This window comes from Protopterus annectens, chromosome 4.part1, assembly GCF_019279795.1.
Source record: "Protopterus annectens isolate FY-2018-M chromosome 4.part1, PAN1.0, whole genome shotgun sequence".
NCBI lineage: Eukaryota > Metazoa > Chordata > Ceratodontiformes > Protopteridae > Protopterus > Protopterus annectens.
Genome location: NC_056734.1, coordinates 593,939,575 through 593,963,525, shown reverse-complemented (window position 1 = coordinate 593,963,525; position 23,951 = coordinate 593,939,575). Strand labels below are relative to the sequence as shown.

The 23,951-nt window shown below is 39.4% G+C and overlaps 1 protein-coding gene across 1 annotated transcript in view; it reads right to left on the bottom strand.

The window, feature by feature from the left end:
* LOC122800979 (mitochondrial ubiquitin ligase activator of nfkb 1-A-like) overlaps positions 1 to 23,951 on the bottom strand; it is a 279,929-nt gene that overhangs the window by 22,360 nt on the left and 233,618 nt on the right. The window contains exon 4 of the mRNA XM_044070399.1: positions 2,190 to 2,310. Within this exon, the coding sequence (XP_043926334.1) occupies positions 2,190 to 2,310 (121 nt within the window). The remainder of the gene's footprint in view (positions 1 to 2,189; positions 2,311 to 23,951) is intronic.

Genomic DNA, 23,951 nt, shown 5'->3' with positions numbered 1-23,951 from the left:
TTTATAGATACATAAGATGTGGAAGGAATAAAGATACACAAATTGATAAACTGTGCTCAGATTCTAAAATTTATTCTCAGACACAACAGATTATAGCTATATTTACAAAATCGTATGCAAAACAGTTTGACTACACAAAAGGGGTGGTAAGTTGTCCTAGTGACATCCAGGTAACCCCAGATACTGGAATCAAATTAGATTATATTGAAAAAGAACTGTGCAAACTGGATCCAAACAAACCACAGGGAGGAGACGGAATAAGTAACAATGATCTGAGAATACTTCAGCAAGAACTTACACTATTATTCACTAGGTCACATAAATATGGGGAAATTCCTCAAGACTGCAGACATGCACTTATTAACCATGTCTTTAAGGGAAAGGGGAGTAGGACAAATCCAGAATCATATAGACCCTCAAGTCTTGTTTCATGTTGTGGAAAAATAATGGAGAAGGTAATACTGGATAAGTTATTGTCAGAACTCAATAGGTTGGGACTTGAATCCATATATCAGCATGCATATGTTGAAAATAGATCTATTACCACCTGTAACATGATGTTCTATAACAATAGAACAGCTATGAATGAAAAATTGTGCTGTGATGTGATTTATATAGATTTAACTTCAGCATTTGACAGGGTCATACACAAAACAATGCTCAATAAATTAGTCAACTAGGTATTAGTGTACTGTTAATAAGATGGATAGCATGGCTTACAGATAGGACATGGCAAGTATCACACAGCAACTGGACAGGTAAAATCCTTGGTTACAGTCAAGGTGTCCCACAGGGCTCTGTACTAGGCCCTTATTTGTTTAGATTGTATCTTTCAGACCTTACTTTTTCATCTGAGGTGTTCTACAGTCTATATGCCGAGCACCTGAAATTGGGTAAACTGATTACAAGTGTTAGAGATAAGGCATGTCTGCAAAATAATTTGACTAAATTGACCATTTGGGCACAGGAGAATAATATGTTGATAAATACATCAAAAACTATGCCTATGAGATTTGGGACACATAAACTGAAAGGTGAATATTTAATACAGCACACAGTGATTGAAACTGTAGACTAATTTAAGGACCTGGGTATATGGGTAGATTCAGCTATGGGTTTTTCTAATCATATCAACCAACTGGCTAATGAGTGTTATAGAACTATAGGCTGTATAAAAAGATTTATAAAGTTTAGGAAATCAAACATAATGAAGTCATTGTTTGTTCATTACATGAGACCCAAACTTGAGTATGGAATAACAATATGGAAACCCTACAGGAAAACAAGCATGAATAAACTGGAAAGAGTACAGTGGAAATATACCAAGAGCATCCATGGATGTGAAAATCTAAGTTATTATGAAAGACTAAAATATCTGAACTTGTACAGTGTCTCTTACAGATATTTAAGAGGAGATCTTATTCAGGTATACAGGGCATTTAGGGACAACTACCTCTGGGAATGTTTGGGGTTAACAAAAAGCACTAGAGAATCATCAGATAACCTTGTAGAAGATTCTATAGGAATGCGAAGTGTACTAATTGGTTCTCTGACAGAGTAGCTAATGCTTGGAACAGATATTTTTAAGAACAGCCTGGACATTTATTATGGGAACAGGTGTTTTGGTATATTGGCAAGCCAGAAAGGCATTAATGCCCGTGCTTGAAACATTTGTATGTATGTATGCATGCATGTACGTATGTATGTATGTATCAGTGGGTGGCTAGACTGCTGCAGTTGTTCTTTCATACCACACACACACACCTACAACCAATTTAAAGTGCTCAGTCCACCTACTGCATGTCTTTGGAATGTGGGAGACTTATCACATGAAGACTAAAATAGTGATGTAATGAAGGCAAGGAGAAAGCATTGAAATTAATTGCTTATCAACTCGTTACAACAGTGGAAAGACTGCTCAGATAAAGGGTAGTACTTTCATTCTGGAAACTATCAAAGTTGTTCTAATTTAAATATACTATTACAACAAAATTAAAAGTACAAAAATGAGTAAAAACACAAATTGTACTCACCATTTTTTGTTAGTAAGTTTCAAGAAAAAATTAAAAATCCAAATAAAAAAATGAGCAAAATAGAGTATAATCTGTGATCAGCATGTTTATAATACATTTCAAGAAAAAATTAAAAATACAAAATGAATGAACTAATGAGACACAAGCTGTGCTCACCATGTTCTTGTTAATGGATTCCATGTTTTCTTTTGTTCTTTTTTTATAATTTTCTGTAGAACGCCAAGACAGCTAACGAAGTTTACACTTTGCAGAGGTTCTCCTATGGCCTGTACTTTGCCTATTGAAAATAAAAACAGAATTCGATAATATCCTTTGATAAAGTTACCATTTTGACATCAAAGACAATGGCAAATAAAATAGAATTGACTTACAGAATATTTCTTAATGTGTATATTACAGTTCAGTGAACTATTAAAAAGCTTGGCCTGGGTATTGTCAAAAAGTAGGGTTATAAAGATTAGGAACAAAATGGATATTACATCTGTATTCACAACACTTAGAAAAGTAACATTATAGAACACAAATGGTAAACCTTCATTATTCCTGCAATCCAAAATGTTTTATAGAACACAGAAGAATATTCTTGGAAAAAGTGCTGAAATTGAACAGCTGACCATACTGAAGAAAGAAAGAATTGATCTTTTCACTCTTAATGCCTTAAACTTGTGGCCTTTACATACAAAGCTTTAAATAAAAATCAAACCTGCTATCTTAAAATACAACAAAACGAAACACATCTCACAGGTGTACAGTGACTGTTGCCTTTCATTCAAACATAAGAAACAGTAGAGAAAGGTAGCCTTCCTATACAAATTTAAAAAAATACAAGGTTCACATATCCCCTGGCAAGCACTCTTCTTAATGTCTTTAATGTCTGATCATTCAGTACAAGGCATGAGTACTGGAAGAAACTGTTCCACTAAGAAAAGTAGCACCATTAAGTTATTTTATTTAAATAAAAAGATTTAAAATATCATTGAAAATAATATACACTGTGAAATAATAACAACTTCCACTGGACTGTGCCTTATTAGGTATTTTGCTAAAGCTAGCATTATTTACTCTCTTTTGGGATTTGCATTTGGCATTTCATGCTGGCAGAAGCAGAATATTACACACACTTCCGTTAGGCTTACATGTGGAATAAATCATCTGGTCTTTAAAGCTAAATAGTAGAAAAATAAAAAAATAAACTACAAGATAAAGACTAGTTAACTACAAGATAAAGTTGAGGATAACATTTTCATACTGAAACAAAACTAAGCTTTGTTTAGTTAACAGCTGCTGCAGACCAAATCTGCAGCTACGTTTCACGTATGCAGCTGCTGTCCTTCCATTTGATGTTATGATTCCGTAGCGGATTCCAAAGTGAGGTTACTAACAGTTTGTTATAAATCATGGAACCAGTCATACTGGAGTTTACTCTTTGAAGGCTGCATAACCGAGGCGCTAAGTAATAAATTGGTTGGCTTGTACGTTACTGGTGGTATAGTTTTTTTTTTTCTTTTTGCTTCTTTAGTAGCATTTTATACTGGAGTTAATCAGCTGCTGAAAAGTCTCCAGTGCTTCAAGTGTGAATATATTTGCATGCATTTTCTTAAAATTCTGTGAAATACATTCGTTGGACTGGACCAGCACCAAGACCTTGAGGTCAGACATTCAAAGGAAGATGTCAAATCAAACAATGCTGGTGAAAGACGGAAAACTAAATATGAAGATAAGTTAAATTGTAGATGACCCACTGAATGCCTTGAACCACCTGATCTTACTTCCTTACCTGAAGCTATCAGCTTGTGTCACATTCCTCATATCATCCTAGTTACCTTTCTGCAGAATCGTAATGAATGGCTGCATATGTAACAAGTATGAGCTCATTAAATATATTCCAATTAGTGACTGTGTGTTATATACCCTTCCAGCTTTTGATTTTAGGAAATATTTTAATTATTTTTTATTTTTAGCCCCTTTGCCAGAATGACAGTCTATGGTACGCAGTTTCTCTCCCTGCCCCAACCCCAACTCTAGACTGACTGTCTTACCCACACCCAAACTGGGGCCACCAAGATGGGGCACAACTAGTGACGCTTTCAACCATCTTCAAACACTTGACAGATGAAGGCATCCTGATCCTGTGTCATCTGCTCTTAACAACAGACAGTTTTAATATCTCCTATAGTTTCCTGAGGGAACGGGTATGCAAGTGCATAAACACATGCCCAAAGGCATTCTCACCCACAAGGTTAAGATGCCCACCATTCCTGGTGTGCACACACACCCTTGAAAGAAACAAATCCTGCACCCTAGCCTCTACTAGAGCACAGCACCATGTCACAAACATCTATGCCCTGCTGCAGTGGTAGGTGAGCTCCCATCTGCTATTCAAATCTAGTCCCAACCCCTACCGGCCAGCTGGACTCCAGTTCACCAGCATTGCAAACATTTGTCCTGCCCCAGTGCCGATGGAATGATTTGATTTTTGGAAATAATTACAAATAAAATGCGCCTTTTATGAATGGTAGTCACTGAAGCTATCCCATATTAAACTCACTCCTACTAATGATTATTAATAAATCTAATAAAACTAGCTTTCTCTCATGCTGTTCTCACATCTCACATTTACAGAGTCTGGATGGGGGAAGTTAATGAAACCATTAATGAAAAATAGCACAAACGGAAACTAAATGCACAAACTGAATTTAATATCAGCTGAACCATCCCCTTTTCAAATCTACAAAAGAAATCCTTACTTTAACAATATTAACCTAAAATTACTTAAAAATATCATCGGACTCCTAAGAAACTATAAGCAATATTTAATTATTTATTTATTTGACATTTGTTTACCAGGATGGTCCAACTGGGTCAGAAAAGAACCTGTTTTCAGTAGAGGCCTGGGAAGAAAATCTCCAGATTCAGACTCTACTGTTCAAAACATTATTATATAAGGCAGTAGGGTACAGTCTTAAAAGTCCAATAATAGTGAAATGACGTAATGTACAATAATAGTGAAACAAAATAACAAAATAGCAGATACATTTTGAATGATGTAGATGACTAGACATTTTTACATGACATACAGTACACATTGAATATTTACACATTAGTTGCCAGCAAACATAGGCTTAGAATATCATCTAAGAATTTTTGTTAGGAGGTGTAGATATGAGATAGTGAGTCAGGAAGAATGCTGATAGGAAGAGGTGGTAGGGGAGATTAGCAGGAGGGAGAAGATAGGATCGGGAAGGTAAGGTAGGAGTAGAGTGGAGGAGAGTTCAGAGTGATGTAGGGATAGTATGAAAGAGGGAGGGAGACAGTGAAGGAGGGAAAAAGTTAGGACCAGAGAGGAAGATTAGCTTGGGTCAGTGCATGGGCACTGCCAAGAGTTATTCATGTGTTGTCTAAGGGATGTTTTGAATGTTGTTAGGTTAGAAGTAGTTCTTATTGGTAGTGGGAGTGAGTTCCAAACTTTGGCTACATAGTGAGAGTAGAGGCTTTGTCCAGCTATTTTAGAGGGTTTGGAGATGGTGAGAAGTTTCTTATCTTCTCACCTCAGGGTTCTGTTTGGGTAGCATGGTTTGATGATGTTATTCAGAGCTGGACAGGCCAGGGTTTTGTAGACCACATTGTGAAATGTTAGCATTTGGCAAATAGTAGGTGACTGGGGAATTCTAGCCAGTTTAGTTTTTGTAGAGACAGACAGTAGTGTGATCTGGCTTTAGAGTTGGTAGCAAATTATAAGATACCTATTCATGTCATATTTCCTTCATTTGACTGAGTTCTTCAATGCTGTTCTTTCAAGAAAACATAGAAATGATGAGATATATAAATTTTATGGAAAAAAATCATGGTATGGCTTTACCAAATTTCCGCATTTAACTTCTAGGACTCACCATCATTCTTGATATTAGGGAATGCCGCTAATCACAATAATATGTCATGCAAAACTTTGAAAAAGGACACTTACACTATCATTCTGTGTCAAGCACTGAAGAGGATGCATGTCTGCCCTCTAGTTATGTGAGTTTTGATGGATGCTCTGTTTTCTCCCAAAATATACAAGTTATGCGTTAGCTAAATCAATAGTCCTCCGTATTACCCATAGAAATGTGTGCACACGTGTACGAGACGAAGAAAGTGTATCATAACCCCCCTACAATCCTGACAATGACAAAGCAGGTACTGGAGAATGAATGAATGGAAATATAAATGATAGGCAAAAATAATTACTTACTTACTTTAATTCATTCATGTATTTATTTGTTTGCTTATATTTTTATTTAGCATTTGCTAAACAGGTGAGTGGACTGGTTAGAGGATTCTGTTCAGCCAAGACATAGGCTACGAGACAAATGAGGTGCAATGATTACAAATAATTAATACATATTTCAAAGTTATATGCTTTTGCACATCAAATATATATTGTAAAATAATACATAATATACAGAATAAACAAATTTAAGCATTTAAATGAATATACAATTTGATGAATGAGGAAAGAATTCATCTAAACAAAACTTTTGGCATACTGAACAAATACATAATTTACTAGACAATTGTAAATTATAAAGAATCAATTTTATGAGTAAGGAGGGAAGCATACTGAATATGTAACACACAAAAGAATATAAGTGAGGAAAAGGCATAGCAGAAAATTGAGAAGGCAAAACAAATGTTATGTACAGTCAAGTGTTCTGACTACGAAAAGTATAAGTTTTATGTTGAATAAATAGAAATAATTAAATAAGTGACTGAATAAAAACAACTGCAAATGGTATTAAATTAAAATGTTAAAATTAGGAAAAGAAAGGAAACTTTAATACATGAAACAACAGATTAGAAATGAGAAACTATTAACAGTAAATTGCTATTTTAAAGAGGTTAAAGAGTACCTTCGATAAAAAGTGTAAGAAGTAGAAAACCTGCATTTGAGGTGTTAGGCAAGGAAGGAATTATCAATTTATATGGAAATTGAGATTAGTTTAAAAAGTAACGGAATTGACAGGATTTGGTAGGGTACGTATAACGGGATATTCAGAGGGGTAGTTTTGGGCTGTTAGCTAATTCAGGGCAAAAAGTTTCAGACTGCTGCAGAAAGTTTGTAAAAGGCATCCTCAATACTGGCAAGCATAATACATGGGGTAATTTAGGGTTGGTTTCAAGGGTTTTGCATTCTTATCGGGTAGTGTTACGTAGAACACGAAAGGTAATCTACGATAGGACACAAGTAAAAAATGGAAATTTATAGGTAAATCAGATAAAGAGAATAATAGTTTTTTGTGATATTGGTAGGATATTTATAGTACTTAGGAGAGTAAAATTACTATAGTTTTTAAGCCTCTATTCCACCAGACACTGTTTTATTAAGTATAGGATTTGTTTAGCCTTCAAAGCACTTTTTGATGAAGAACTAAAACACTGTTATGAAATGAACTGGCAGAATCGAGCAGACCTCTTTGGGACATAAATATTCATACAGACTACTTATTTTTAGAATTATCACAGGAACCAGATTCACTTCTCCATCAGTTGTTACACTATGAAACAGGCTCCCATCATCAATTAGAGATAATGACTCTATGACCAGATTCAGACACTCACTGAACTCATGGTATATTCAAAATATCTGGAGTCTGTGATCTAGTGTGGAGCTTGGGCCTGAACACAGCCGCTATGATACTTTGAAACTTTGAAAATGTGGATTTTTATGTATGAAAAGTTAATGAAATGACATATTTTAATGCTTTTAATGATGGCTTTTTGAAGAGAGGTTGTATTGTGTGGATTGGTATGTGTACTGCCAGAATGGGCCTAGTTCAATTATTCTTGGCTACCGATTTGCTAGTATTGGGTAGGAGGAGATTAGTGAACTTACATGTGGCTTTTAGTTGTTTTAGTACAATGATAATTCACTGTGGAAATGTGCAGTTAGGGAGGGATCAAGATGGACATTCTGTGAGGTAACTGGTTCAAACAACTGTCTGAGGGGGAACACTGATGTTAAGCAGAGACAGCACAAGTAGGCATTGTGAAGTTCCAGAAACCATAGACATAGTTTTAAAAATATTTGGCTACAAGGTACATAGTGGAACAAAGCCCTGACTATGCCCCAGATGACTCTGGTTCAACTACTGTCTTGGATACTGGAGGCATGAGTGGCTGATACCTGTAAGAATGAGGGACATCTGGTGTGTAGCACTATAGAGAGGGTGGCATCAGGCTGCAGTAAGCCAAGGAAGGTAACATGTGGAAGCACAACAGGCATCCTCTAGGAAGCAGCTATAGCAAATGTTACATGGGGGGATTGAATTAAGGCACCCAACAGTATATGATGGCTCATAACACTGCCTGACTTTCACCTTCAAAGGGAGCAAATGCTTCAAGAGGCTCTACTCCCTATCGGGAATGATGAGTTGGTCTCGCCCACATGAGGAATGAAGGGTTGCATAGGGAGGTTAACAGAGGAGCCTTATTGTCATGAGTGGGGAAAAAAGAAACCATATTACAACTAGTATATCATTATTAAACAAGATATAAATCTTGTGGAAGTCAGCTTGTATTTGGGTTTGGAGGTCAAGATAGTTTGGGGGATCACCCACATAAAGATTCATTATTTTTCTTGGCAAGTTATGTAAGAAATTGTTCAACTATACTGGGTAAAACAGGACAAGAAATAGCCTGGGAAATGCTGGATTATAGGATGGTAGCAGTGGATAGTGAGAATGAAAAAGGCAGCACAAATGGAATGGTGTGAGAGTTAAGACAACCAATGAATAATGTTATCAGAAAAATGTATGTAAGAAAGTTTTTGAAGAAGACTGAAATCAACAAAAATCAAAGGCTTTTTAAGATCAGTGAAATGGCAGCATTTATGAGTCTTTTTTCCCATGTTTCTTAATATTATGCTAATGGATTTGTTCATATTAGTAGCTTGTATGAGTCTTATAAATGGGATTGAGTACATGATGAGGTGTACTAAAAATATGTTTAGTTATGGAAGATTGCATGGATTTGCTACTAAAGCACCTTTTGGAGAACACTGTCTCAAGAAAAAATATCACTAAATGTCTATAATATTCTGGTTGTAAAGGGTTAGGAACTTTAGAAGGGGGAAATAATTAAGTCAGTTTTTCATTTTTCTGCAACAGTCCTAGTACACAGATTCACTGAGTTATAATGGTAGTCTCTATACAAAAATTAAGGATCAAAAATTAAGCTGGGGAAGAGTTTTTTAGGATATATTTTGGTAAGAAACATGAATAGTTTTAGAAGTTATTCATTTAAACTGAAAATCAATAAAAATTGTATTAAGCATCTGTAGAAATTTGATTTAAAATGGAAACAAGGAAGGAGATGGATAGGAAAAACATCCAAGAGAAAATGGAAACTATTGTAAACTAACTAGACGGGTACAACTATTCTCGCTAGGCAGTGGCAATTAAGTGTGGGCAGACATTATTCCTTGTTACTTCTTTATTTTAGACATTCGTGGTTTTTTTATTTGCAGTTTTCCACTGATACCATTACAATGAATCTCCTTCATTTGCTATTTAAATATCTACCAGTCAAGGACAGTAGTAGTCCTGAAACACCTTTTCTGTTATTAAATAGGGTTTTGTACTGGGCAAACAGTAGGAAGAAATGGAATGCAGTTACTTTTAGGTTAGTATAGCAATATTTATTCACTGTATTGACATTTGATTACTGGAAAAGTCCGACTGTGTAGGTGATCATTTTCTGGGAAGGCCCAGAAAGAAAAGCTCCAAAGTATTATAAAAACATTTTAAGAACAAAAATTTTACAATATTCAAAAATAATACAAAAACATCTACAGTTTAAATAATTATACCAAATTAGACATAGGGCCAGATTAATTAAAGACTACACTGATTTTATCCGCGGTGGTGGTGCTGCGGTAGCGTTGTCGCCTCACAGTAAGACGCTGTTCGATTCTCAGCTAGAGCGTCTTCTGCGTGGAGACATGCGTGAATGGGCGTACCTTCGCTGAAGGTTGTGCGTCAGGGCTGATAACTCGGCACGTAAAAATCAACTACCAATCATTAGCGGACCAGAGTTCCGCTGTGGCGATCCCTAACCGAGAAAAGCCGAAAAGACACAACTGATTTTACATATACACAATCTGTATATAAGACCATCCCATTTTTTGTGCTCCCTAGTCACGCAGAAAGATTACACTAAGTGCACATATACTCTACACTTTGTACTAACCTTTAAGAATCTCCTTAGATATTTAAGGCTGTAGGAAAATAAGTGGGAATACTAAAATTAGTAGGATGAAAGCGTGAGTTCGTATGTTCATAGCAGGTTACTAGGCTAATGGCCTTAGGACCTTTACAAGCCTAACCATGTAAAAAAACAGAGTACCCTTACTCACCAAAGATCGGCAGTGGTTATTCTTAACAGAGCAATTCTGTGATCAGCACCGACTGCTCCTGTCTATGAGGGACATAGCAGCCACCCCCAGGGTGAATTTACAGACTCTCATCTAGTTGTCAAGATTGTGCTTGAATAGGGTCAGTCATGAACTCTGTTTCACATGGAGGGGAAGCTTATTCCAGAGGAGTGGCAATATCTGGGAGCTATAGCTGTCTCTCCAGCATGTTCTGTTAATGTCTCAGGCTAGGTTATGATCCCTGGAGTGAGTTATTCTTGCCCAATTTGATTTGCGGATGTTCAGCATTTTCCATTAAGGTAGGGTCCGATACTGCTCTGTAGGTCAGGCACAGGTCACCCCTCAGCAGCATGTATGATATAGAGTACAGTGACAGGGCTTTCAATCTTTCCATGTATGTCATTTTTTGGAGGGCCTGGATTCACTTGGTTAGAAACCTCTGTGGTCTCTCCAGTTGCTGCAGGTGTCTAGTGAGATACATACAGAAGGGAGCATTGTACTCAATTAGTGGTCTGATAAGGGTCGAGTACAGGGGATACAATGCTGTTATTTATGAGATGCACAATGTAGAATGCTTTTCTTACCACTACTGACATATGGTGATCGAAATTTAGATTGCTATTAACATGTGTTCCCCAGTCATGTACCACTGAGCTTGAGCTTAGAGGGTTGTTATCTATATCATAATTAGCAGGGGTTACTTCTTTTCCAATGGTAATAATGAGGCATTTTTTTGTGTTAAGTTTTAGTTTGTGAGTTTGGTACCAATCATTTTGTCTGTGTCAACCCTTTTTGTAATATGATAAAAAAACAGGACCACCGAAAACTCAAACAGCATGTCCAAAATGTTCAAAAAACTTAGTAAAATTAAACAGTGACACGACAAAGGCTGCAGTCTCCAAGTTAAAAAAACTTTATTAGTGCACATCACACAAGCGCTTTCACTGGTTTTCTTCATCAGGTGTAATAGAGACACTACAAAACACACACCTTAAATACACCTCCCTATCACATATTAAAATCAATTAACATTCATTTCAGAAATATTTAAAGGTAAAATACACAAACCAAAAAAACATATAACAAGCATAGACATATTAATATCACGGACATATTATCAAAACTTTTAATACATATATATAATTTATTCATATAATATAATATTTCGTCTCCTAATAGGTCTGAACTTTAATTTAGGTCTGAGGGGGGTGCATTCATTTAACCCATTCCCTGCATCACCCCTCATCCTAACTATCCACGTAGATTCAAGTTCCTCTGTTCTCTGAAGTATATCCCCCTGCCTAGCATTCTCATATACCCTACCTATGGCTAAAAATGTAAAAGTTATGTGTTACATCTGTATTTAAAACATGCTTCGCAAGGGCATTAGTTTTACTTCCCTTACTAATGTGATAAACATGCTCCCTTATGCGTTTCTTAAAAAATCTATCAGTTTTACCAACATAAAATTTTTCACATAATGTACAATGAGCAAGGTATACTATATGTTCTGTTTCACAATTTGCCGAGACATTAAAAGTATAAGTTCTACATTGATCAGGATGTAGGAAAACACCACTAGTGTCTAAATAATGACAGTAGTTACACTTCCCACAAGGCCGTGTACCACTCAAATCACTATCATTAGTTTCATTACGTGGATAGCATAGTCTCCTACTTATAGACTTACTATTCCTATACATAAACGTTGGTGTAGCATCTATAAAATGCATTAATTCAGGGTCAGTGGTCAATATACTTTAACGCTTCCTAATAATATCAGTGTAGTTTTGTACATCCCTAGTATAACGTAAAGGGACCTTGAGCTTGATCACTACTTTATCCATTCTTTTACTGGTATTAGTTACCCCTTTGACTGCGGAGTAAAAAGGTTTTGCAGTAGTATCCCTTCTGCTCGCCACATCCTGCACATTCAAGGTAATCATCTGATCATCATAACCTCTCTCTCTTAGATTATTTACTGCATGGTTCACCTGATATATAAAGTCTTCCTCCCTAGCATTTAATCTAGAGGCTCTGTAAATCTGATTACAAACAACATTTTTAAAAATATAAGGGGGATGTGAACTCTCTCTATGTAATAAGTGATTAACATAGCAGTCCTTCCTATGTAACTTTGTATAGACCTGCCCTATATTACTCTTAATCACTGTGGTGTCTAAAAAATCTATCTCCAAATCAGAACATTTGTGGGTAAACATCAAAAAACTTGTAGAGTCATTCAGGAACTTCAAAAATTCATCTAACATTCGATAAGAACCTCCCCATAAAATAAAAGATCATCGACAAACCTCCTGTAAAACAAGATTTGTCCAGAATAAGAACCATGCAACACATTTCCCAATTCCCAGTCGACCATCACTGCATTGGCATAGCTATTGGCACAAGCTGTGCCCATAACTATGCCATTGCACTGTTTATAATACTGTTTATCAAAAACAAATACATTGTGCTCCAAAACTCTCTCAAAACGCTTAATCAATAAACAAATTTTGGACCTATCATAATCCGAGTGTGCTTCTAAAAACCTCTGTACACTCTGTGTACCCAGAGAATTTGGTATAACAGTTAACAGGGACACTATGTCCATTGTAACAAAAATTACATTCGCACTCGTTTCTTCTATACAGCCATATAAATCTTGTAAAAAATGCTTGGTATCTCTTAGAACATGCATTAACCCATTCAAAATTGGCCTTAAATGTTTTTCAACATATGCAGAAATAGTCTCGGTGCTCCAATTCCTGCCCGAAACTATGGGTCTAAGAGGAGGATTTGAACTATCTTTATGGAGTTTAGGCAGGCCTTGTATCATAGGTATCATAGGCTTGCTTATCATAAAATATGAATAAAGACTTTTGTCAATCAATTTCAAATCCAACAAGCATTTCAAAAGCACATATACATCATAGCTGACGCTATTCAGTTGCACTTCAGTGATTTTTTCATAAAATGCAGCATCCTCAAACATTTCAAACATCTTACACATATACCAAGTCCTGTCCAAAACCACCAAAGGACCCCCCCCCCCTTATCGGCTAGTCGGACAGAAATACTAGGATTCAACTCTAAATTTCTTAATGCATCCCTCTCTTCCTTATTAAGATTGGAAAGTCTCATATGATATCGATTATTACTTTGTTTAAATTTCAAATCATAAACATCTTGTATACATAGTTTTTCAAAGGCTGTTATAACAGAGTTCATTTTTGGAATAAAAGTACTTAGTCTCTTAAAAATCATATTTTTAACATCAGAACCATCATTATTATTCATAGTATGCTTGTCATACAAACATTTCAACGTTAAATTTCTAGAAAACAGCTTGATATCAAATATTACATCCGTATAGTCAGAGATTTCAGAGGGCACAAACGATAATCCCTTCTGCAATACAATTAACTCTGATTCAGTTAAAGCAACTTGTGAGAGGTTATAAACTAAACCTTTCTCACTTGCAAAAAGGCTCGTTTTATAGTGTTCGTCTGTGTTAAAGTACCTTCCCATTTTTGTTTGTTCTGATTCCTGCTCCGACTCCATCGTCATTCCTTCACTAAATTCAAATGTTGTTGTGTCTTTCGGCTTTTCCCAGTTAGGAGGTCATCACAGCGGAACTCCGGTCCGCTAATGATTAGCAGTAGATTTTTACGTGCTGAGTTGCTGGCCCTGATGCACAACCTTCAACGAAGGTACACCCATTCACGCATGTTTGTACAGCTGGGGTATTCTCAGCAGCCTTGAACCAGGTCTCAGTGACTGCACAAACATCGGCATTTTCCAGGGAGAGACATGCTTCCAAGAGTGCAGTTTACTGTTTATGCTCCTAGCATTAAGCAGCATGATCCAAATTTGTCTTTAGTGGATTTCTTTGCACTGGAAGTTTTATTGTTTGGACATTGCCTAAAAAAGGCACTATGAGGGAGGCAAGAGTCTTTACCAGTAACCAAAAGCCTTGAGGAGGCAGGTGAAGGCCATCTCTGGCAAAGCAGTGTGGACTGTCCACCATGTCTTCCCAGGCTGACAGATACTGGATCCCCCTGGAGAGACACCAGAAGCTAAGCCAATTATTAAAATCAATAATTTTTTGTCTGTATTGTGTCATCATCCTAGGTGAAGGCAGAATGCTGCTTAAGGCTAGGGACACACTTGCCTGGGACACATAATCTGAGATTTCAGTCATGTCTGTCTTCATATAGTCCAGAGAGGTACATCTCAAGTCATTCACACCAACATATACTAGGACAGAGTCATAATGGTAATTGTTGCTCTGCGACTTGAATGTGTGCATAACTTGATGGATGTTGGCACCTGACAGGCAACTCACCATGACCTTATCCCTGTTCAGCCTGGTAAGGGGGACATCTGTGTGTCTCACTGTTGAGTCATCTATGACCAGTACATTTGGTTTTAAGATGTTTTGCCTTAGGGGCTAAATTGTTGAGACACTGATATGTATGTTGAAATGTGTAGTGGTGGATTCTACCAGGGAGTGTATATTGTTTGTGTTTTGGAGGTCTCTAGTCTTTTGGTAAGCTCTTAGTAACTACCTCCATGTATGTGGGTTTATGTGCCTTGAACGTAACTTGTGTAAGAGGGGAGTTGTGTGTGCTGACAACCTCTTGTATGTCTTGTCTATTGTTATGTGAGAGGATTGATTCTAATCTCACAGTACAGTTACATCTCTCACATACTGTACTTGTTTGCTTTAGGAGCATGTGGTTGTCAGTATACATAAGGAAATTACTACACTGCCTCAGGATGCCCAGGTTGGCTGGAGAAATGGTGGGAAACTGTCTACCCATTATGCCAGATATATATTGTAGTAACTACTGGGGATAGGCAAGATGGACCAAGATTTGATTGTTAGACTAAACAAAGATGGTTATTTTGTGAAGGACTAAGGGTGGAAGATTGCATCAACACCTCAGAATATACAGCTGAGATGCTCGCTGGTTAGCAAAGCACAACTGCATACTGCAGAGAAAGGCAGTAGGTTCAGCAGGGTTCTTTAGCAGGTATCAAGGGAAAATAAGAAGTTATGTCTTACCATAACGATCCATGTGAATTGTTCATCTCACCTTTGTTCTTACACACGGGTTCGGAGCCGATCCTCGGCTCCGAGTCGGCAGCATCACTAGCTCGCATCTTCGAGAAAGCTCGAGGCACAGTAATATCCCATGATCCTCTGGTGCTAACCCTCAGATCTAGTTTGCTATACCAGAAGAATCCCTCTTAGAAATGTGTCTAAAACACTTATAAACAGATACTACAAAGTGTCTGGAAGCCTACTGCCAGGTAGAGGATAAAAGATGCCATTACTGATGTTAACAACATGCCAACCATACCTAGAAAAGGCTGAAAAGGAATCTAATTGAAAACCGTTCTCCCAGACCGTAGAACGGGGGATGGAGGGGGGAATGTAAGAACAAAGGCGAGATGAACAATTCACATGGATCGTTATGGTAAGACATAACTTCTTAATGTGAAATTGTTCAATCTCGCCGTTTGTTCTTACACACGGGTAGCGTCCCTAGCTCCTTTTTCCCGGGTGGCTCAAGGGAGAACATTGAGTACAGTGGAACCAAACGTCACCCTGTCCCTGGAGCTCTTGTCTAGCTTGTAGTGGGTGATAAAGGTATGTGGTTTTGCCCAAGTTTCCGCTGCACAAATGGTATCTAAGGGCAAACGAGCGGTATGGGCTGAAGAGGTAGCAATCGCCCTTGTAGAATGAGCTCTGGGTTTGAAAGAGAGTTGCTGTTTGGATTCAGCATATACAAAATTTATGCAATCTGAGAGCCATTTGGATAAGGTAACCTTCGTTACTGCCTGTCCTTTTCTTTGGTCAGCATATGAGACAAATAGTTGATCTGACTTTCTGTACTCTTTTGTCCTATGTAAGTAAAATCTTAGTTGTCTGTGAACGTCCAACTTGTGCAATGTGTATTCCAGCTTATTGGAATGATTTTTAAAGAAGGTAGGCAGTTCAATAGATTGATTGATGTTCTGAATCGAACAAACCTTCGGAAGAAGGACGGATTGGTGCGCAAGGTTACTCTATCCGGATGAAAAATCATGTACGGGGGTTGGATAGATAGAGCCTGTAACTCTGAAACTCTTCTGGCGGAAGTAATGGCAACCAGGAAAAGTGCTTTCCAGGAAATAAATTTTAACAGAGTTGTGGTTGCTGGTTCAAAAGGGGGCAACATGAGTTGTGACAGCATGAGATTAAGATTCCAAGGTGCTATTGGATTACGAAAAGGGGGGCGGAGATGAAAAGTACCTTTCATGAAGGCTTTACAAAGCCTGTGGGACATAAGAGAACCATCCTTACGGCCAATATGAAAATTGGATATAGCCGCCAGTTGAACCCTTATAGTGGATGTTGATGCTCCTTCTTGAAAAAGTGAGGTGAGGAAATCTAGTATCTTGGTACTGGGGCCCCGAATGGATCTATACCTTGTTTGGAGGCCCAGTGCGCAAAACGGTTCCATTTGCTGATGTACAATTTTCTTGTAGATGGTTTGTGAGAAGATACAATAATTTGTTGTACTGCAGGAGATAGTAACTCCGACCTGGCTAAGATGGGAAGCGGAGCAGCCAAGCTGTCAGTTTGAGGGACTTGAGGAAGGTGTGAGGAACTCCCGACGAATGTGTCAACAGGTCTGGCTCCAGGTCCAGTATCCATGGTTCCTCCACTTGATGGGATTGAAGGAAAGGAAACCAGATTTGTCGAGGCCAGAATGGGGCTATCAGTATTATGGTCCTGTCCAGATGTTTGGCTGTCTGCAAAAACCTGGGAATTAGTGGAACAGGAGGAAAAGCGTAAAGGAGACCCGGGGGCCAATCGTATACCAGTGCGCCCCTGGGGACACCCCCTGGGGGGTAACAGGGCAAAGTAGCTTCTGCATTTGGCATTCAAAGGGGATGCAAACAGGTCACAGCAAGGCTGGCCCCATCTGCGGAAGATCTCTTCCGCCACTTGAGGTTTGAGGGACCACTCGTGAGGGAACAGGATGGCTCTGCTCAACCTGTCCGCGATTACGTTGGAATTCCCCGGGATGTGCGTTGCTATCAGAAAGCATCCAGTGGACTTTGCCCATTGCCAAATTCTGAGGGCCTCTCTGCATAACGGGTAAGATCTGGTTCCCCCTTGCTTGTTTATGTACCAGACCACTGACATGTTGTCTGTCTGAACTGTCACTGTTCCCCGAGGTAAGGACTTGTGAAAGTGTTGCAATGCTAGAAACACTGCCCTCAGCTCTAGAACATTGATGTGCAGATTGTACTCCAAGTTGGACCATTGATCTTGGACTGTTTGTCCCTAAAAGAATCCCCCCCTCCCTATCAGGGAAGCGTCCGTGGTTAGAGTTGCTGCCGGACTGGGTAATACAAAGGGTCGTCCTAGTGTTAGCTCTCGACTATGTATCCACCACAAGAGATCCTTCTTGCAAGAATTCGTGATCAAGATTTCGTGAGACAGTGGAAGTTGTAGATACGACCACTGGGCGAATAGCATCCATTGAAGGATCCTCATGTGCATCCTGCCTAAAGGAACTACAAGAAGGGAGGCTGCCATCAAGCCTAGCACTCTTAATACTTGTCGTGCAGGGACTCTGTTGTTGTGAAGAAGGAGCGAAATTTGATGCCTGAGGTCTGATACTCTTGATGGGGGGAGAGTAACTTGAGCCAGGGAAGTGTCTAGCTGTGCTCCTATAAATAAGAAACGCTGTGACGGCGATAAGACAGATTTTCCAAAATTCACCATTATGCCTAGTGAAGAGCAAAGACTGATGGTGTAGTCCCTGGCTTGTAGAAGACGACACTTGGTGGTGGCAGAAAGGAGCCAGTCGTCTAGATAAGGAAACACCCGGAATCCGTTTCGTCTCAAGTGAGACGCTACTACTGCCATGCATTTGGTGAACACCCTGGGGGCTGAAGTGAGACCAAAGGGCAGAGCGCGAAACTGGAAATGACTGGCTCCCAGCCGGAAGCGCAAGTGATCTCTGGACGCCCTGGCCATTTTGATATGGTAGTACGCATCTTTGAGATCTATAGAGCACATCCAGTCGCCCTTTTGCAGAAAAGGGAGGATTGACTGAAGCGTGACCATCTGGAACTTTTCCTTTTTCACAAAGGTATTTAACTTGCTGAGGTCTAAAATTGGCCTCCAGTCCCCTGTTTTCTTTGGAACCAAAAAGAACCTTGAGTAAGTTCCAGATCCTATTTGGTCCGCTGGGACTGGTTGGATGACTCTGTTTTCGAGCAACCTTCCTATCTCTATGGTTGCTTGGTCTCGCAGACTGGGTGGAACAGCTGGGAGTTTTTTGGAGTTTGGTGGTATTTTTATGAAGGGGATGTTGTAGCCTCTGGTAACTATGCTTTTTACCCAGTAATCTGATGTAACATTTAGCCAGGCCTCTGGGTATAAAGCCAAGCGACCCCCGACTGCCTCCAGAGTAGGACAGCCGGGCCTGCACTCAGGAGTGCTGGAAGGGTTTTCCAGAAAAGGTCTCTCTGTCACCCTGATTTTGCGGACCCCCTCTGCCGGCTGGGCGGTGTCTTCCATTTCTTCCCCCTCCTCTGCCTCTGGAGGGGGCGTCACTTTGGGTGTGTTGAAAAGATCCCCGAGTCTTTCGGAACCACATCTTTCCTCCTCGTTGCCCTTTAGGGTAGGGTCTAGATGGAACGGAAAAACGGACCCTTACAGCAGACAGGGTCTTCCCTTCTTGTTCACACCTCGTGAGAGTCTCCTTTACTTTGGGCCCAAACAAGGAGGCACCATCAAAGGGGGCGTTGGCAAAGGAAGACTTAAAGGCTTCCGCAAAAGAGCATAAGCACAACCAGGATTGTCTTCTCAGGGCAATCGCTGAAGCTGCCGCTCTACTCGATCCTTCGGCTGTGTATGAAATCAGCCTCATGGACGAGTTGAATATGGAATTTAGGGTGTTAAGTTGCGCTGTCACTTTCTCGGTGACAGCAGCATCTGTGTGTTCCTGGAGAGTATCTCCTAATTCCTTAATGAGATCTCTTTGTAAACACGTGAAATGCGTAAGGTAGTTGAGTGATCGGATGGAAAAAGTCACCGAACTAAATATGCACTTCCCATATCTGTTCATTGTCCTAGAATCCTTATTAGGAGGATGGACAGAGGAAGATGATTCAGACATCCCTTTCTTAGTGGCCGCCGCCACCACCATAGTGTCCACAGAAACTCCTTTTGTAAGATAGGCTTTATCTTGGGGAGCTGTCATGTATTTGTTGGGCTTACGAGGGACTGGTTCCACTGTATCAGGTGTTTCCCAAGCCCTTCGAGCTATTAGATCCATGAGATCGTCAAAGGGTGGAGTCACCCAGGAGGTAGAAGGTTGAGTCCCAAATGCCTTCAGTAAGACCGATTCATCCACAGAAGGGGTAAGGGTTTGCCAGTCCCTTCTTTGCTTCAGGATTTCCAAAATGTCTGCAAACGAGACATCCTCAGAGGTGGACCGTGGGGACCCTTCTGTTTCATCTAAATCGGTATGAGATGTAAGAGATTCCTGTGGGGAATCTATGTGCCTCCTCTTGCACAGTCGTTTCCTCGGAACATCCTCAGCGGGAGCTTCTGGGGATGCATCTGAGGAACCAGAGTCTCCCTGTGGGGACTTCTGAGGCATTGGGTCTCGACGCTTGGTAGGTACCGAAGGCACAGAAGCAGAATGCGGACCTTTTGGGGAAGGAGATGAAGATACCGATGAAGTATGTGTCTGATCAGACAAGACCTTCCTCATGATGTCAAAGGCACCGGTGCCCCGACCCGAAGATCCGACCCGATCCAAAGAAGGAGGTCGTTTCTCCGGAATCGGAACCACGGGCTCTGACACCGAGGACGGATCCGAACTGATCTGAGCCGAGGCACCGAGAGGATGAGTCGGAACCGAAATCTCGGTTCGACTATCCCCCCCAGAACCCAGGAAAGATGTTCCGCTCCGAGACTCTCCAGCTTGTTCCGAAGGAGTCGAGGTCAACGGAGCCGATAGCACTACTGGAGGCTTCGGCACAGAGGGCTCTACAATCATCGGTTCTTTGACTCCTAACACCAATGACTCGACGGGACTCAGAGGAGGAAGTGTAGAGGGAACTGGAACAGCTTTGAGTTTCGAAACCAGCTGGAACGAAACCTCGATTAATTTTGACAAAGCCAAGTTCTCCATAAGCTTCTGTACCACTCGGTCCACATCGGAGTCGGAAAGTGGCCTCAAAGAACGGGTCAAAGGGATCGAAGCCATCACCGAGCGAAGGATAGTAGACGGTGGTACCTCTGATACCGGCTCCAAGACCTGAGCCTCGTGCAGAGATAAGGTCTCGACACCCAGCACCAAAGTCATAGGAGCCGGTGTCCGAATCTGAAAAGAGGTGCTCGGAGCTGATGACTTGGGCTCCGACACTCTTGAAGACTTTGACCCCTTCGAAGACTTCGAAACCTGTTCAGCCTTGTCCAGGGCCTCCTGAAACTCAGGTTTAATCAAACCTCTGTCAACTAACTTCCTGCGTCTTTCCAGCATGACCCTCCCACTAAAGGAATGACAGATGGAACAGTCTTCCTGCAAGTGGAGAGGGCCAAGACAGTAGACGCAGGATGAATGGTTGTCAGTAATAGACATCTTCTGTCCGCACTGACACCTTTTAAAACCACTTTTGGTCTTTTCTGACATTTTTTACAGAAAAAAAGATAGCACTCTTAAGAAAAATTTCTACACTACAATATAAGTGATATATATATCTATATATATATATATATATATAAATGTAAACTGTAAAACACACCACAGCACACTAAGATATATATTTATATGAAAAATAGAAAAAGTTAAAGGCAAAAAATTATTAACTTTTTAAATACTGTAAATTCTTACAGAAAAAAAAATGGCCTAAGGCCCTTACTAAGAATTTTAAGGTAATAAACTACCTAAACTAGTCAAACAACCACTATATAATAAAGCTATCAAATGCTATGATAAAGAGTATAAGAAAAATAAAAAATTATCAGTATATAACAAGAAAAAATAGTAAAATTTCTACTGGCCCGAGCCTCTCGATGCGATCTGCTGCTAGCGGCAAACTAGATCTGAGGGTTAGCACCGGAGGATCATGGGATATTACTGTGCCTCGAGCTTTCTCGAAGATGCGAGCTAGTGATGCAGCCGACTCGGAGCCGAGGATCGGCTCTGAACCCGTGTGTAAGAACAAACGGCGAGATTGAACAATTTCACATTGTAGTTTAGTTACATTGTGAGAAAGATTTTGGCTCTGTAAAGTATCACTAGTTTCTAGTGATTCTTTAATGCAATTTTGTATATGCGAATTTAAGGCTGTCATCCACTATCATCCCTAATAATTTGTTATGAGAAGTAACTCCAATGGTTGTATTATTAAGGGAGATTATTTTAAATGTTGTTTTTTCATGAGGAGGGATTTGGGGAAAAGTATTTTTTTCGGGGGGGGGGGTAGCATGAATTGTGAGTTATAAAGACATATTTCAGTGGCAGTTAAAACTTCCTGAGTAATTTTTTAGACATGCACCGAGTTGTCTGATGTGCACATGAGGGTGGAGTCATCTACATATTATATTATGGAAGTCTGTTGTGTGGATGTGTGGAGGGTGTTAGTGAGAATGTTAAAGAGGAGGGGTCCATGGACCGAGTCTTGTGGTACACCGGTGGTGACTTTGAGGCATGGAGAAAGGGTGGAGTGCCATTTTACTGACTGATACTTATTGGGCAAGTAGCTTTTGAACTATAGAAGGGTGGGCTGAGATAGACCTAGTCAGGACATTTGAAGTAGAAGTTTGCTGTGACAAAATGTGTTGAAGGCTTTAGATAATGCTTGAATTAAAGAGGAGACTAGTTTGCCATTATCTCTAGCATCTCTACCTTAATTGGGAATATATTTAAAGGTTAGAAGTGCAGTGCTAGTACTATGGGAAGGATAAAAGCCATGTTGTATGGGGAATAGTTCTTCCTGCAGGAGATAGTTTAGCAATTGTTTTTGAATACATTTTCAAGTATTTTCACAAAGGGGGATACATTTGGTATAGGTCTAAAGTTAGTGATGTCTGTTAAATTGCCTCCTTTGTGTAGAGGGATAATATGTGATGTTTTCCAGATGAGGGAACATGGGATTCCTGGACTGACCTTTTTATAAGGGTTGAGATAGGATAGGTAATGCTATTGGCTGTTATTTTAAGGTACTCACTTGGAATATTATCATCTGAAGTAGAGCATAGTTTCAGTTTGAGTAGTTTTATATGGGATATAGGCACAGGTTTGAAGGTAAATGTGGATGTGGTAATGTGTGACTGTTGGGCAGGGTTGGGATTAGATTTTTGGGGAATCCTTAGTTAGGGGTGTGAGGATGCAAGGTATTCCCAGCTATGCCAGGAGACGTAGGGCAGTGAATTTTGTAAAGAATTATATGTCATTTGTACATCAAACTGATTTGTACAGATGTTTGTGTTGAAAAATGTACTTGGAAAGTTGCTTGTGTTAAAAATGTACCAACAGTGGGTCCTGACTGTACTGTAAATGAATTAAATATATATGTTAACAGAGGACAGAGGAAGGGAAGAGGTTAAACACAGTCCAGCTGCGGCTAACTTTGAAAAAATGTTCTGACATTAAATTACTGGGCCTAGGCTATAAAGATGTTATCTCACAATTTTGAATGAAGCCAGGAAAGCAGTGTCTGTAAGAAGTATGGTTTGTTAGTCTCTGTAGTAACATAAGACATATTGAAATTGTTTTACAGCTTCCAGATGCTACAATAAACTTTAACAAAACTCAAAATATTTATGTGCTAAATCCTGGCAGTGTGGGAAACAGAAGTCAGATGACCAGATGTAAGTGATGTCATTCTGTAATCCATCACTAAAAATGTTTTAATACTAGGTGAGATTGAAGTCTCAGAGCCGTCTGTTTTTGAAACCTGACAAAGTAGTCACCTACTTCATCTTGCCTTGCACTAGTCAGTGAAGAGTAATTCTTTAGATCAGTCAGGAAAATATAGTGAGATTAGTCAAATACTGTTTTTCTGCATCTGTATAAATCTATTCATCTGTGTTATTTTAATATTTCCTGTGTATGAAACTCTGGTGTTTATTGTAAATAGATATTCCATATTTTCATGTTCTTTTGTTATTTATTATTAAATATATTTAAAATTTTCATCATGGCTGGTCCCTTAGGCAATATTTCAACCTTTGAGGGTAATCATACCTATTTGGTGACTCTGTGGCTACTCCTGAAAGCCTTACTGCATTGGTCGACCACTTTATTATTTGTATTAATATTAATTTCACTCAGTATAAGAGCCTTGGAGTAGCTGGCGGAGTGTCTGGTGGCATTATAACTACATTACTGTCTGGGCATAGCAAGTAAATCTGTGACAGCCTTTCCCAGGTGTGTGTGAAAATCAAATCTCAAAGAGTGAGTGTGTGTGTGTGTGTGTGTGTG